This window comes from Zootoca vivipara, chromosome 5 (genome assembly GCF_965207765.1).
Source record: "Zootoca vivipara chromosome 5, rZooViv2.hap1.1, whole genome shotgun sequence".
In the NCBI taxonomy this organism is placed as follows: domain Eukaryota; kingdom Metazoa; phylum Chordata; class Lepidosauria; order Squamata; family Lacertidae; genus Zootoca; species Zootoca vivipara.
Genome location: NC_142588.1, coordinates 70,825,846 through 70,840,290, shown reverse-complemented (window position 1 = coordinate 70,840,290; position 14,445 = coordinate 70,825,846). Strand labels below are relative to the sequence as shown.

General features: G+C 42.9%; 1 protein-coding gene across 1 annotated transcript in view; it reads left to right on the top strand.

The window, feature by feature from the left end:
* Positions 1–14,445, top strand: part of SLC9A9 (solute carrier family 9 member A9) — a 251,213-nt gene that overhangs the window by 130,505 nt on the left and 106,263 nt on the right. The window contains exons 10-11 of the mRNA XM_035132511.3: positions 7,279–7,392; positions 9,604–9,715. Coding sequence (XP_034988402.3) covers positions 7,279–7,392; positions 9,604–9,715 — 226 coding nt within the window. The remainder of the gene's footprint in view (positions 1–7,278; positions 7,393–9,603; positions 9,716–14,445) is intronic.

Below are 14,445 nucleotides of genomic sequence, written 5' to 3'. Positions count from 1 at the left end.
CGCTTTGAATGGCAAGAGATGAGTAAGTCCCGCCCCCTACAACTTTCTCAACAAGGGAGACTGTAGTTCAGTTGTTCCTCTCACTCCCCATCCTCTCCATGCCACCCAAAACAAGACTGGATTCTCCATATCAAGGTCCACATCATGATGGTTAAACATTTCCTATGTGAGTTTTCTTTCCCGTTTACAGTCATTGTTTAAAATGCTCTCTGATCATAATCAGTGAGACATCCCTGACGTCTGCACATGTAAATGACAATATCTCCTCTACCTTTTTGAGCATTGATTCCTTTTGTCACCTACTTTCCTCTTTTCCTGCACTTCCACTTTACTGCTCTCAATTTCCTTTCCCTTTCCCCCTTCTTCTTTTTCCATATTCAGCCTTCTCTTCTTCTTTTTCTTACTGAATCATTCTGCATTTATTTTATTTTTATTTTTTATTTTTTTAAAGAAAAGGTCCCCCTCCTTTACTGGGTGAGTTGCGTGAGAAATAGTATATCAGCTATTTCCCTTATTTGATTGCTTCTATTTTCTGCTTCTAATAAAAATCATACAAAAGTTAATAATAACATTTATCTCTATTAGCCAAAACCAGACTGAAGTTTCAGGTGATGTATCTATGCTAGGCTGTGCTGCGACAGTGAGAGTTAATTCCTATGTTAATTTCAAGCTTTGAAATTGCTACATACTGAGTCAGATCATTGCAACACAGGCTACTCAGACTGGCAACAGCAGATGTTTTGTTTGTTGCGGCTACCAGATTTGAGGTGGGGGCATGGGCATACCCAGCGAGGGGCAGGGGGGCAACTGCCCCCCCGAAGCAAGTAATAATAATTACCATATTTTACAGACCATAACCCGCACTTTTTCCCTCCAAAAACTGAAGGGGAAAAGTCACTGCGGGTTATGGAAATCGGGCTGTTTCCGCCCCCTCCGCGGCTGCAGCCAGCGACAGGAACGTGGGGGGGGAGCAGCCTGAGTTGGGGGAGGGCGGACGGGAGCTCTATCCTTCCTTCCCCCCTCTTTCTTTCTTCCTTTTTCTCTCTCCCTCCGTTCTCTCTCTCTCTCACACCCCTTCTCTCCTTCCTTCCTTTCTTCCTTCCTTCCTTCCTTTCTTCCTTCCTTATCTCTCTCTCTCTCTCTCTCTCTCTCTCTCTCTCTCTCTCTCTCTCCCACCCCTTCCTTCCTTCCTTCCTTCCTTCCTTCCCTCTCTTCCTTCCCTCCCTCCTTCCTTCCCTCTCTCTTCCCCTCTCTTGCCCCCCTCCCAGTTTTGATCCTGGGTACGCCCCTGGGTGGGGGCTTAAGCAAGGTGCCCTCTGAGGGGTCCTTGCACTGTCTTCTCTCCCCAACCATTGCACTGTCCTGACTGCCCCTACCACCTTGCTTCCCAGGCTTCTGTTTTCTGAGGGAAATGGAAGACAAAGGAACCTGTTTGTCCCCTTTCCACAGCCTGGTAGGGATCACTGGAATGAACAGGTCCTTTTTTTTTTCTTGTTTTCCTGAAAACAAAAGAACAAGAAGGGGGATCCACTTTCTCCTCACCCTTTCTTATCAGGCAACAGGAAAGGGGACACAGGGGTGTCTATTTCTCACCTTTTTATCAGAGTTGTCAGCATACAGTTGTGGGCGCTGCTGCTCTGAGGAAATAAAGATGGCATGGGCAGCGTACGCACCACACATTTAAAGAACGCAACTTATCCCGAAAGAATCCTGGGAATTGTCGTTTGTTAAGGGTGCTGGGTATGGTAGCCCTGAGCGACGTAAGCATCAGTTCCCGGGATTCTGTGGGGGAAGCCATTTGCTTTCAATGAGCTTAACAGGCGCATTGAATGTTTGATGTGTATACAACCTGGAGCTTTGCTCCTGTGCAACAGTGCACATACTCTCCAAAAAAGCATTTTTTTAAAACGAAAAAAAGATGTGGTGACCCTCACAACCACACTCCGCGGTCTTTCCTGAGCAACACCACTGGCTTGCCAGCCATGCTACCTAAATCCTTTTAGCCCAACTTGGTGTCAGGGATTAAACCAGCTGTCTTCTGGTTACAAAACACATGGTCAGTTCTTCCCTCACAACACTGGGAAGCAATAGCTTAGAAATACTAGTAGTAGTATTTATACCCCACCTTTTTTACTGACAGGGTTCTGCTATCTTTGGGTTAAAGTATTGATTGAGTTCAGTTATAAATGGCAGCCTTTCACTCATTTTGTAATGTGCTGCTGTTTATTAGTATTGTTGTCATGTGGAAAGTTGGATGTGCTGCTTTGTTTTTACCATGTTCTTGGTGATTTAACTTATTTTTGTACAATTGATGGCCTTTGGCTAAATAATAACGATTGGGATTGGGAGTAATGCTCCTGAACATTCTGTGACATCACAGCATCTCATCCATTGGCTTTGTGAGAAGTGGCAGTCGGTTTTTAACCTCCCGTGCCTCTAGAAAGAAAAGTTAAAAGAGAGAGGTGGGGTTCCCCCCTCCCCAGTTAACGTAAGTGAATAATGTAAATAAATTTTATATTGTAAAGTTTAATACTTTATTCATAACGCTGTGTGATGTAAACCACTGATTTAGGCTATATATATATATAATTAATTATGGTCCATCTACATGAGTAAAACTTATTCAGAATAGTTTACAAGAGATATGAATACAATTTCCAACCATGAACAACAGAACGGAATACAAAGCCTCCCTTAAACCTGCAAACATTAATAAAACCACCCAAAATAAATATATATTCCCAGACCAAAGATAAAACACATTTTCCCCAAGACCATCAACGCAGAGAAGCTCAACTGCAGCACAGATAATCAGTCATGAATAAGCCAATGAAAGCACCTGGGTTTCAAGGCCTTTCCAAAGAAATGAACGGTAGTAGCTTTACAGATGTCAACTGGCAGTGAATTCCAAAGTCGTGGGGCCACAAAATCCTCATGAAAACAGATTGATTTCCTGCATTCCAGGGTCATGGTATCGAATATTAAGCTCTAATATTTCAGATCGGTCTAAATGGATATCTGACCAGACATACAAAAAAAAAAAAAAAAGCTTGCAAGCAACAAAAAATGGTTTCCGATCTTGTTTCTATAATTAATAGGGCAGAACAGAGGCTTTCCTCTCAGCAAATTGAAGATGAATGAATGGTATTCCGTCTCCTTAGAAATGGAATTGATTGCCAGAGGTTAGTGCTATGATGGCAAGTCACAAGAGGATGCCATTGTGGGGGAGGTGCAGAGAAGGAGATTGATTTTCCTCTTTCCATTTAAAACATGAGCAGCAGCCTGTTCCATTAATGCTAACATCAATGCAAAAATAAAAAAGGTAAATATATTAGTGTTTTGTGGCTTGTGGGACAATTGGTTTGCATCAAAGACATTACTTCTTCCCAGTGAGCACAGGGAGACCAATTACATATTAAAGCACTCCAAGTTTCTTTGTCAGCCACATGGCATAACAACAACAAAATTGGCTTGAAATTATGCCTTCCTTTCCGCTGAGAGCTATATTAGTTTGCTCCCAGGTCTCAGCTAAGTACGTTCCACATAGCCGCATGAGCGGCGTCAGTTTTGCATCTGACTCACGGCTGATTCACCCTCCTGAGAAGATGGCAGCACAAGGTTTTTTTCTTTTGTGTGTGGCCTCCACCACTTGGTCGCATGGAGGCTCACTGTGGACAACTCACTTTGGGAATACCTGCAAGGGAATACATAGCTGCACCCTTGGGCCTTGCTGGAGTCTTCATGCCACCTGCTTGCAACAAGCAAATAGGCCACAAAGAACCAGCCAGGCACTTGCTCAAAGTCGTAGGATATGCTGAACTACAGCTCAGCCAAGAAGGAGAGGGGAGGACAGGAGAGGAGAGGGAGGAAAAGTTCCATTGCACAAGTAGAAATTATTGCGCTAGTGGAAACCAACTGATAATAAAAATATTTTTAAAACAGCAAAGGGTAATTCACTAGATCACCCTATTTTTTGTTGCTGCTGCTTTTCCTTGCAAGGTTATCTTCCTCCAGAAGCCATTCCAGAATCCTATAACGTGCCATGATCCTGTGTGGCAGGCTGCAATCCCTAAATAAGCTCAGGCTTTAAAATTGTCACCCCATATGAAGTAAAAATAAACCAGGGACTTATCTTCTTATATGCATGATTCCTCCCATTTTAAGCCGCTTAACCTAAGAATGAAGAACATAACACCACTGCGTGGTCAGCATTCATTATTCCTGACTTTTTTTCTTTTTGTACCCAAAGTATCAAAGATTTCAGGCTGTGACTTCAAAAGTAAAACCTGCTTTGTGTGTGTGCATGTGCGCGATTTTCTTAAATCTCTAATTGAAATAGAGAAAATGAGTAAAGTGATTAACATATTACACATTAATCATGTAATAAAAGTGTTTCAAATGCCAGCAGTACTGATGTGCTCTGTGTTCCCTTACAATTTAATTTAAAAGTCCGGCAAAAGAACTTCCTTTGTTATAGATTTATCAATAATCCTTGACTTCGTGACACACTTTTGATCACTGTGCACTCATTAAACCACAATGTTCAAATGCCATCAGTTTTGCACCAAATTGGAAAACAGTGGCTACATTGGGTTGTGATTTTTAATGACCTTCATGTATCCAACAGAAATATTCACATTTCTATGCTGAGGTGTGTGTGTTGCACCATAGATACATCCACAGAATGTCTGCTGTATACAAATCATTCCCAGCACAGGTGGAGAGAGGAAGTATGGGGTAGGGATGGCAAAGATTTGGGGAAAGGGGTCATCATTTTGTCCTGTTGTTTCTTTTTGGGGAATATAATGGGAGGAGAATTATTTATAATAGGCATAGATTTATGCTGTGTTTGTGGGTACTGCGGCTTTTGTATATGTCCTTGCACAGATTCCCAGCCAATGAGTGTAGGTGTACAGGGTTTTGTCTTCCCCGTAGCAATTCGTCACAACTTTGGCGGTTTATGGCCTTGGGTGGAATCCTTTTTTCTTCCCTAAAATGTGTGTGTGTGTGAAGTGGTGACTCACAAACACACATCCGCCCGCCCGCCCGCAGCAGCGATTCCAGGGTCCCCTCTTGCCATACACTGAAAGGTTGTCAATGAACTACCCTGCATGCGGAGATATGGGGTGGGCTGCCTGCGTACACATACCTGTACGTCTTGCAGAGCACCCACATATCCCATTGCTCCGAGGAGCTCCAGTTCCCCCAGCTGGGGGGGCTGGGAGGGATACATGCCCAATGCCTAAGCCAAGATCTTCCTACATTTGAAAGTTTAATAAAGTTGTGGCCAGATTTTAATTCCATAACACATTGCCATGAGTCGTTATTCCTTTCTGGTGGTCCCAGGGGCTGCGGCAGTCGCTGCCTGGTCAGACAATAAAAAATTATTATTATTTTTAAAAAATGAATCATACCACACATGGTACTGAACAACCCATCTGAACAAGCATATGGATCATTCCCCAAATGTCACCGTGAGCTGTCCTTGCAGCAAACAGGCAGCTGTGCTCTCCAGCTCAGCCTAGGCACTGCCAATGTAACCAGACTCATTTGTCCATCTCTTGAGCAGTACAATAATCTGAGCAGCACAATAATCCCCTGGCTGGTTGCCCCAAATGAAACCCTTCTGCTCAAAGACAGACAATGAAAAAAGCCAGCAGCAGGTTAAAATACCAGATACAAGTATCAGTTAAAAGTAGTTGGTGATTTTTAGGGAAAAAAATATTCAATGGCTGTTTAAAAATTATTGGCATAGTAGGCATCAGCACCTGTCTAGGATGGGAGTTCCATCGGCATGGAGCAAGCACTGAAAAGGCCCCGTCTCTGGTGCCCACCAGTTTTCTGAACTTAGGCTTCTCTCCCAGTTTGTGCTGTCCAAATTCTTTAATACTACAGCAAGCAAATTCTTTGTTCAATGCGTCCTTACTGTTTGGAGTGAACATATTTATTCAGCGGCTCAGCTCTGCATCTTTGATGTGTCTGCAACCACAGTTAAGATTTTCTTGCACCTAAGTGTGGCATTTATGCCATTCATTTCCTTCAGTCTTTGTCTGAAATAATGTTTCTTACATCTGTTGCCTTTTCCTTTGTCATCCTTCACTGATTTAAAAAAGCACATAAGCCCCATTGAAAATGTAAAGCGAAATGTCTCCATAGCAACCCTTTTAATGCTGTGATTTATGAATGCTCATCAACAGAGTTTGCAAAATGAGAAACCATCTGAGGGACAAGATCATTCAGCTACAAAAGTCCCTTTAACTGGGATTTTTACAAAGATGAGTCCAGAAGAGCAAATTTGGGGAAAGGACCATCCATTTATATATATATATATATATATATATATATATATATATATATATATATATATATATATAATAGTTTTCTCTAGCTTATTTCTGCTGATATTTGAAGATATTGCATATAACTTCATCAGGCCATGCAGTCACTGAAAGATTCCCCTTGCTATAGTCTATTAAGCTAATTGACTATTGAGTTTCCTTGAAAAAGCCATTGTTTGATTTGTGTTTTATTCCTTCCCACAGGGAAGAAAGTATATATCTTGTTGCAGTAAAATTGTTGCCAAACTTAAAAAATAATGTTAAATTTACATTCTTAAATTAAGCAAAAATTAGAATAGGATGGCTGTAGCACAGGTTCCTGATTTTTGCGTCTCAGTCGCACCCGAACTTGCGGAGCAGAGCCACCCACAGCAGACGAGCCCGCCATGGCACTCCGACCGACGGGCGGGCTCTTCCCCGGACTCAACTCTCAGGCCCCAGACCCTCAGCCTGATGCCCCTGAGAGCCCGGCGCCCAGGTGATGCATACCCCTAGTGCCTATGGGTAAGACGGCCCTGGGTAAGCCCCAGCCCACATAACCAATCACAGTGCACACACATCATTTTAATGGCAATGCCCATCAACTTCTGGGGGGCCTGGCCTCTCAAATATTTTATTGAGGGGTGCCAAAGACCCCTTGGCCCCTAGGAGTTGGTTCCTATGGAACAGATAAAGGTGGTGCACAGTTTTCCCTAACTCTAAATTATAAGCTCAAAACAACTACCCCTGGCTATGTCTCTGCTCCTGCTGCAACTGAGCAGGTTTTGTTTTGTTTTATTACACATTCACTGAGACCATTGCTTGCAACCTTCAGTACTGAGATCAAATGTTTTTAAAAATCTATGTACTAGATGTTTTGTGGATCATTTCATGAAAGTCCATTACCAAACTGCAAACCCAGATGATAATGGAGTGGTTTTTTCCCCCTTTCTCATTTCAGTTGTTCGAGTTCATGAACTTTTTGGCTGAGAATGTTATCTTCTGTTATATGGGATTAGCATTGTTCACATTCCAAAATCACATCTTCAATGCACTGTTTATATTTGGAGCATTTGTATCCTTTTTTAGGTACCAGCAAATATATGGTGTGGAAAACTCAATGTATGGTGTACAGTTAAACCCTTAATTGTTGATATAAGCCAGAATCCAGATATCTTTCTCCGTATGCAAAAAAAAAAGTTTGTAACTATTTTCTTTGTCCAAGAACACTTCAGGTGGCCAAAATCAATCTCTCTCCAGAAAATCTGTTCCATATTTTTAATTGGACCCAGAACCTGAATTGGTAATAATTTTATTCCATTCTTTATGAGCAACTGAATCACAGCCTCAAAACATATATTGTTACACTATCCCCTGTGTAATGTGTTTGATGTTTCAGCCTGCAGATGGTTTTCAAACTTCAGGGCTTCAGGGAACCCTTTCTGCATGAAGATGTCCGTCAATGAATCTCATCCCCCTATGCTGGTACCACAGAGCCCCTGTGTATTGCTCCCAAGCATGAAATGTTTTAGGTTGCACCAAGAGTACACATGGCCGGGTCTTTTGTCCCTTACTGATGTTCTGCATAAAATGACAAAACAGTATACTGTAGTGCTGTTTTTCAGGAATGATTGCCCACCTGTATTGAGCTTGTAAGAGCATGTGGGAAAGAGCTTTGCTGTATCAGAGAAAAGCCATATCTAGCCCAACATACTGTTACCCCACCAGTCAGATGCCACCTGAGAAGCCAACAAGCAGGAGATGAGCTCAGTAGCACTCTCCCATTGTGACCGTCCTATAGCTGGCATTCAGAGCCATATTGACTCTGACCGTGGAGGTAGCATCCAGCCAACATGACTAGCAGCCACTGATGAAGAGCACTGATGTTTGCTAGAACACATTTTTTGAAAACGCCATTTATAAGCAACCAACACAAACTTCTTAATACACACACATACATTTGTCACAGTGTCCATGTGGACCAATTCACTGAATGTACAATCATGGGCGTACCCAGCAGGGGGCAGGGGGGCAGCTGCCCTCCCCTAGAAGCAGGGCAGCTGGAGAGGACAGGCAGGGGCGCTGCCTGCTGTGCTCTGCCTCAGCCTGCGAAAGTTAGCCCAGGTCCAGGTCCAGGTTTCCTTCAACGGAGGCAGCTTTGCTACTGTTGCCTCTTTTTAGTCACCGCTGCCATTAAAGGAGCGGGCGAGGCAGAAGTGCAAGCGCAGGTGGCTCCGTGTGCTGCCTTGCAAACGGCCACCTTTTCTCTGGGGGGCATGCACGTTGACCATGCCTCCTGGGGGGATCCTGGTCATGTCATTGCCAGCTAGCCAATCGGGTGGCTGGGGGGCGTGGCTGGTGTGCCCCCCCTAGCTTTGATCCTGGGTACGCCCATGTGTACAATGAACAGGTGGAGCTACTGTATTTTGACCTAAATCAGAGATGAAGGTATAGCTGAACTAGCTCCCATCATTAGTTATGCTAGTTGGGGGTGGCAGTAGTCCAACATCATCTGGAAGACCGCAGGTTCACCATCTACATGCTTCTCAAATCTCCACCACCAAGATACTGCCTCTTCCGCTTGTGTCTATTGTACAGCTAAGCTTTCAGTATGGTGAAGAAGAGCCCTGATACATAGGGTGAGGTCTTGGAAGAAATCTCCTTCCACCAGGGTATCTGTGTACAGTTAAGAGATGTAATTTTGCTTTTTCTATTCTTTTCTGTAAAATGTCCTTATTTCATCTAAAATTGCTATTAAAGCAACTTTGGCATTAGATGCACAGAGGGATAATGAGAAAACCAACACAATTTTCTGAACCCTACAAAAAATAATTGGAAGGTGGGGGGCAGACGCCAGCCTGGAGAATCCTAGACAGATACAATATGAATTGTGAGGAAATGAGACAGTAATCATGTCTCAAAGTACATTTATCCTTCCTGAATTACTGTTTGAGGAAATAATACTGTTGGCGCCTGAACAATTTATAGCAAGCGAAGGGTTTCTTAGAGAGATTGCTGTTGTCTTTGACAAAGATGGAACATGAATTTAGAGTAGTTGAAATGGGGAGGGGGGTTGAAAGAGATGTTCAAGAGAAGACGGGGGGTGAAACCCTGGGAAAAGAAGCAGTTCTGAGAAAGCTATGAAAATATTCATTCTGTTCCTGCACCACAGTCTCATAAAATGATGATTCTTCTGTTTGTTTTAGATCATGCACTGGGCACATCTTCATCTGGTTTTGTCATTTTCCACCATATTTTCCTTAACTTCTCACTCCCCATGATGTAGGTGGCAATTTTCATAGCAAGAGCCTGTAATATATACCCAATTTCTTTCATTCTCAACTTGGGCCGAAAACAAAAGATTCCCAGGAATTTCCAACATATGATGATGTTCTCAGGTGAGTTCTGCCACTTGCTGAGAAGAGAAATGGGCATGGAAGGATGCAATTTTCTTCCAAGGAAAAGGGGTGGGAGGGGTGGTTTACTAGACAAAGGCAAGGGAGCTACTCCATGATCCACACTGACTGGAAAGATTTATCATCACTTCAGAGAGCCTTGCCTCTGTCCTCTGATGATATACAATAATGATTTTAATCAATTTAATTACCAAGGTGCAGCCTGCCCATTATGAAAGTTTATGAAGTGGACTTGAAAGCAGCAGCTTAGCTGGGGAAATGAAACTAACACAGCATAAACATACTGCTAAATGGCAGCCTCTCCCCTGCCTTGTTTGGAGAGGACTCTCTCATCTTGGAAGTTGATTGATGCAAGCCCCATGCTTCCTTTGGTGGGACAGTGGCCAGTTTAAGACATCTCCTGAGCGGGTGGAGGCTTCAAGTGCTGCAGATATCAGCATGCATATCTCTCTTCTCCACAACACGATAACCTAATACATAATGTGAGCACCCAATTCATTACCTTAATATATATCATTGCTGGATGTTTCACCGCCCATTTTCTTTAATGGCTACAGTGGGCATTGCCCAAAAAGAGGACAAAGGACATGTGTGTGATGCAGCAGCTTTAAAAGCCAATGCAATTCTGGGCTGCATCAATAGGAGTATAGCGTCTAGATCAAGGGAAGCAATAGTACCACTGTATTCTGCTCTGGTCAGACCTCACCTGGAGTACTATGTCCAGTTCTGGGCACCACAGTTCAAGAAGGATACTGACAAGCTGGAACGTGTCCAGAAGAGGGCAACCAAAATGGTCAAAGGCCTGGAAACGATGCCTTATGAGGAACAGCTTAGGGAGCTGGGTATGTTTAGCCTGGAGAAGAGAAGGTTAAGGGGTGATCTGATAGCCATGTTCAAATATATAAAAGCATGTCATATAGAGGAGGGAGAAAGGTTGTTTTCTGCTGCTCCAGGGAAGCAGACACGGAGCAATGGATTCAAGCTACAAGAAAGAAGATTCCACCTAAACATTAGGAAGAACTTCCTGACAGTAAGAGCTGTTTGGCAGTGGAATTTGCTACCAAGGAGTGTGGTGGAGTCTCCTTCTTTGGAGGTCTTTAAGCAGAGGCTTGACAGGCATATGTCAAGAATGCTTTGATGGTGTTTCCTGCTTGGCAGGGGGTTGGACTGGATGGCCCTTGTGGTCTCTTCCAACTCTATGATTCTATGATTCTATGACATGGATTTGCATTAAAAAATGCATAAGCTAATTTCATTTCCTTAAAAATAGCCTTTTATTATGTATTTTAAAGATTAATTGTGATAATTTGTATGTATAGGCACAAATTGAGAAATGATTGCTGTAATTTAAGTTGCAATACAGTACATCTCACCATGATGGGGAAGACTGTAACCAGGTCAACAGTGTGCCTATTCAGTCTTTATTCCAGGGGCTAAGTGTTGATGGGCAACTTTAACTTCAAGGCTGACTGCTGCTCTCCTTTCTTAGAATCATAGAGTTGGAAGGGACCAAAGGGTCATCTAGTCCAACCCTCTGCAATGCAGGAATCTCAACTAAAGCATCTATGACAGATGGTCATCCAACCTCTGTTTAAAAACCTCCAAGAAAGGAGAGTCCACCACCTCTCACGGGAGTCTGTTCTACTGCCGAACAGTTCTCACTGTCAGAAAGTTTTTCTGAGTGTTTAGTCGGAATCTCCTCGTAACTTGAAGCCATTGATTCGAGTCCTACCCTCCAGAGCAGAAGAAAGAAAGCATGCTCCCTCTTCGATGTGACAGCCCTTAAGATATTTGAAGATGGCTATCATATCTCCTCTCAGTCTCCTCTTTTCCAGGCTAAACATACCCATCTCCCTCAACCGTTCCTCATAAATCTTGGTTTCCAGACCCTTGATCATCTTGGTTTCCCTCCTCTGCACACCTTCCAGCTTGTCAACATCCTTCTTAAATTGTGGCGCCCAGAATTGCACACAGTGTTCCAGGTGTGGTCTGACCAAGGCAGAACAGAGTGGTACTATTACTTCCCTTGATCTGGACACTATACTTCTGTTCTTGTGCTTCTTGACTTTTAGACTGAACTGGATCAGACACTTCTTCAAACAGAGGACTGTAAAGTAGAATACATGGCTATCCTACCTGCAGCACTGATGTTGCACATGACTTAAATCTTGTTGGGATTGCTATCTCTAAACAGACTTTTGTTGCTCCTATGTTTGTGTCATTCCAGTGCCAGAAAAGGAACTTCTTTTCCCAGACTTTTTGTAAACAAAGTTCCAGTGATAAATAAATGAATAAGTAACTGGGGGAGACATGTGCCCATTCCACCACTTCATGCTGGTTGTCACTGCAAGGTGAAGTGCCTGAGCCAGACCAAAAAGAAAAGTGGGAATTATACAGAGAGATAGGTTGAGAGATGGTGAATGGCCCAAGAAGTGAGCTTCATGACTTCATTACAACCTACCTATACAAAAATAGACAAATCCTTGAGTCTTAATATGCAAAGTACTTTGCCATTATTCAGCAAGCTGGCATAGTTGGGAGCACAAGGCACAAACAGAATCTAAAGCAATGTTTCTCTGAAATTTTCTTGGTGATTTAAAGCCCCAAAATGAGCGCACATGAGTGCAAATTACGTGTCATGTTTATTTTTTTAAAAGGACTGTAAATCCCTTTTTATGGAAAGATTTTAATTTAAATTATTATTGCACCCTAAGAGCTCTTGGAAATTCATTTGGATAAAGCGGCTTCGTTTCCTGCCCCAGATGGGCACTCTTGGTATTATTCAGCACAATTCAGAGGCAACTTTATGATTTTCTAGGTGCAGCTACATTTTATTGGTTGGAGAAACAAATCTAACATACTTCTCCTCTTCACTGGAGTGATGGGAGCCTTAAATAAAATTCATAAATATCTGTAAAATGTTCTTCACATCTTGCTTGAATTACCTATTTAATTTAAAGGACTTGCTCGTTACGTGGGCTTCACAATTTATGGTATATCCCCCGCAGAAAACAATAATGTAGGCATGCTAAAAAGCCTTTTACATGTGCAAAACACTGTTATTTTTTTTAATGTACCCAGGCCTGGGGAGGGGGTGCTTTTGTAAATGTGGCACACCTTTTTGCTCATGCTTAACATACTTATTACCACCCTATGGGGAACTTATGATGCATGGATCTGGCTCTCCCCCATTATTATCTTTTATTTGGTCTCAGTAGGTGCATAACTTTGCCTTAGTTATAACATTGCAAAACCAGCTCCACCTTATACTTTTAAAACCAAACATTTAAAATCCTTCTGGAAAATTACTCATTGCATTGCAATGGCGAATGTTTGCTCGTTGAACGGTTGCTCTTTAACAAGGATGACTCTTGGTGGGTTATATAGTCCAGCAAAAGTTGAAGGTTTCTGCACACACCACGCATATTTCCATTCTCCTTCCAGACAAGAGTTCAAGGGCAAATTCCAGCTAGGCAAAAGCACTCAAGGAGGGTGAGGTGTGGTTTGGGGAGAGTCCCGAGGACCAAATAAAGAGGCCTAGGCCTGAGGTTCCACACACCCCTGACCCAGAGAGAAAGCACAAGGCAAGCCAAAAATACAGTATTCCCTCTCCTCACTCTTGACACTGCTTCCATGCTCGGAGAGGGAATTAAGCCCAAGGAGGTCATGGACCTTAGTTGATGCCTGATATTGCCAAGCCCAGACACCAGCCCTGAAACTTCAGCACCGTCCCTTGGAAGCGAATTCAACTGAAGGAGGAGGGCAAAGGAATTATCGGTTGGGGGATAAATAAGATTCTACCTGCCACGAGAAAAATGCCAAAAACATGACTTCCTGACATGGTGATATTTGTTTTTATGCATGTTTCTGCTGAAGCGGAATAGATTCCCCCCCACCCCTAAAATGTTGTAAAGTTTATTGGGTACGAGTTAAACAGCAGCGCACAAATGAAATGTGATTCTCCCTATGCAGAAACACAAACATCTAAAAAGAAAATGGGTTTTGGCACTGTTTCCTCTTCCTCCCCAAAGAGCCACAATCATAGATTTCTAAAATGGAAGCATGAAACAGGCCCTTGCCTTTCCACATTCAAGTGCTGTGCTTTTGTTCCCAGAATATTGTGCTCTGAGCATTCCAATAATAAATCCACATGGCATTCGCATTTCAGAGGAGCCTCTTTCTTTGACAAAAAGGCACTCTACAAGGCAGCTGAATAAACAGATAATAAAACATCATGCAGATTTTTGAGCATGTTTTTAGAAGGGATGTGACAGGCCTTTGTTCAAGTGGACTTTTCAAGATACTTTGCTTCACACATGTTTGGTCACCCATCTCTGGGGGATTCCCATAAACTATATGGGTGTGTCTTGGCTGAAGCACTCCTTTGCAAATTTCAAAGCGCAATTTTCAAAGGATGCTGCGTTTCAGTTCACATATTGCAGGGATGGTATGGAATTAGTGACCTTCCAGATGTTGTTGGACTCCCAACTCCAATCTGCTTCAGGCAGCATTGTGAATCATCAGGCATGATGGGAGTTGTAGTCCGACAACATCTGAAGAGCCAAAGGTTCTTCACCCTTGACACATTATTTCAGGAAGTGCAAATTAGGAAGGTTCTCCTTTAAATGCAGACTAAAGCAAATCCCTCACTCATCCCTAGTCCAGGGTTAACCACTGGTCCGGGTACCACATAATATCCCACATTTGTAAGA